The following is a 1,412-nucleotide window of genomic DNA, read 5'->3' as shown; positions in this document are numbered from 1 at the left end:
TCTCCCCCCCTGCCCATGCCAGCCTACGCGGGGCTCGCTGGTAACATGGGGAGGGAGCAAGGGAAAGCTTCCAGCCCCCTGTCCCCCACCGTGCCCCCCCAGTTTCCCCTGCAGGACTGGGATATTTGAGGGTTCATCAGCAGACACCGTGCACATCCCTTGTGCTGTCCCCAACTGCGTGGGGCAGTGGGACCAGAGGTGAGCAGCTTTGTGCAGGCATCACCCCAAGGCTCCTGCATAATTTGGGGCAGCTGGGAGGAGGAGGTGCATCTTCTCAGGTGCAAATGCGGAGCTTTGTTCCTGGCCGCCCACATCCCCGGCACCTCCCGGTGCAGGGGCCATGCAGGGTGGGAGGCAGTGTGCTGCTGGCATAGGGTTGGGATCCTGGGCGCCTGAGTTCCCCTCCTAGTTGTGCCACTGCCTGCCTGCGTGGCCTTGGGCAAGTCACCTCGCCTCCTCCCCGTCACTGGGGCAGACACCCATCCCCCTCCCATCCCCTCGTCAGTAACGAGGTCCTTTTTATTCCTTAGGGCCGAGAATTACTGGTGGCGGGGTCAGAATAAGCGGACCCTAAAAGTGGGCCAGTTCCCCCGAAACACGGTGCCCTCAGTGGCGGGGCTGTCAGCCCACGACATCAGCCAGCCGCTTAAAAACAGCTTCATCCACACAGGCCATGGAGACACCAACCCGCAGCACTGCTGGGGGTTTCCCGATAAAATTGATGAGTAAGAAACTTTCTATCTTCTCTGCATCCCCTGCCTGCTCCCTGCCTTCCCCGCTGCCCGCCGGGCACGGGAGTGAGCTGCGGCTTGGCTGCCCCCCGCCTTGAAGCATCTCTTCCCCCTGCTGTACTGGGGACAGTGGCTCTGGGTAGGATTCCCGTGGCTGGACTAACTCCCTCGCCTCTTCTTACTAATGGGGTCAGGGATGTGGGGGGCTGCTGTGCTTGGGGAGGGCTGTCCTGGGGGGGATGGGGGGAGCACCTTCTCCCAGCCCCGCAGCCCCTCGTGGCTGTCCCGGGGTGGGGAGATGTCAGTAAGCACCACCCCAGAGGTGGCCACGTTACCCCAGGGCTGCTAAACCGGTGCCTTTCAGTGTCTGTGTGGAGGGAAGCTGCAGTGGGGGTGCAGACTGGCCCCATGCTTTTAACGGCATGAATCCTCATTCATCCTGAATGAAAAGCAAAATATGAAAAAAAATCCACCGAAATGTTTTTCCCCACTCCGCTCCATCAGGAGAGACCCCAGCTGGTCTGCGATGGGGAGGGTCGGGTCAGGTACCCGTGCCCCAGGTCACCCCATGCCTGGGTGGGACTGGCCGTGCCCAGCATGGGTGCTGGGGGCGGTGGGCAGGGGTGCCTTGGCACAGGGCAGTAGGCATGGGGGGTCTCTGCCAGCGCTGGGCTGGGGGGA

General features: G+C 62.3%; 1 protein-coding gene across 1 annotated transcript in view; it reads left to right on the top strand.

Annotated features, from left to right (window-relative positions):
- Window positions 1-1,412, top strand: part of TNK2 (tyrosine kinase non receptor 2) — an 11,500-nt gene that overhangs the window by 5,429 nt on the left and 4,659 nt on the right. Inside the window, exon 9 of the mRNA XM_035891235.1 lies at window positions 531-725. Coding sequence (XP_035747128.1) covers window positions 531-725 — 195 coding nt within the window. The remainder of the gene's footprint in view (window positions 1-530; window positions 726-1,412) is intronic.

This window comes from Egretta garzetta, unplaced genomic scaffold (genome assembly GCF_000687185.1).
Source record: "Egretta garzetta isolate BGI_Z169 unplaced genomic scaffold, ASM68718v1 scaffold333, whole genome shotgun sequence".
NCBI classification, from domain to species: Eukaryota; Metazoa; Chordata; class Aves; order Pelecaniformes; family Ardeidae; genus Egretta; species Egretta garzetta.
Note: the sequence above shows the minus strand (reverse complement) of the source record. Positions and strands in the feature narration are given on the sequence as shown.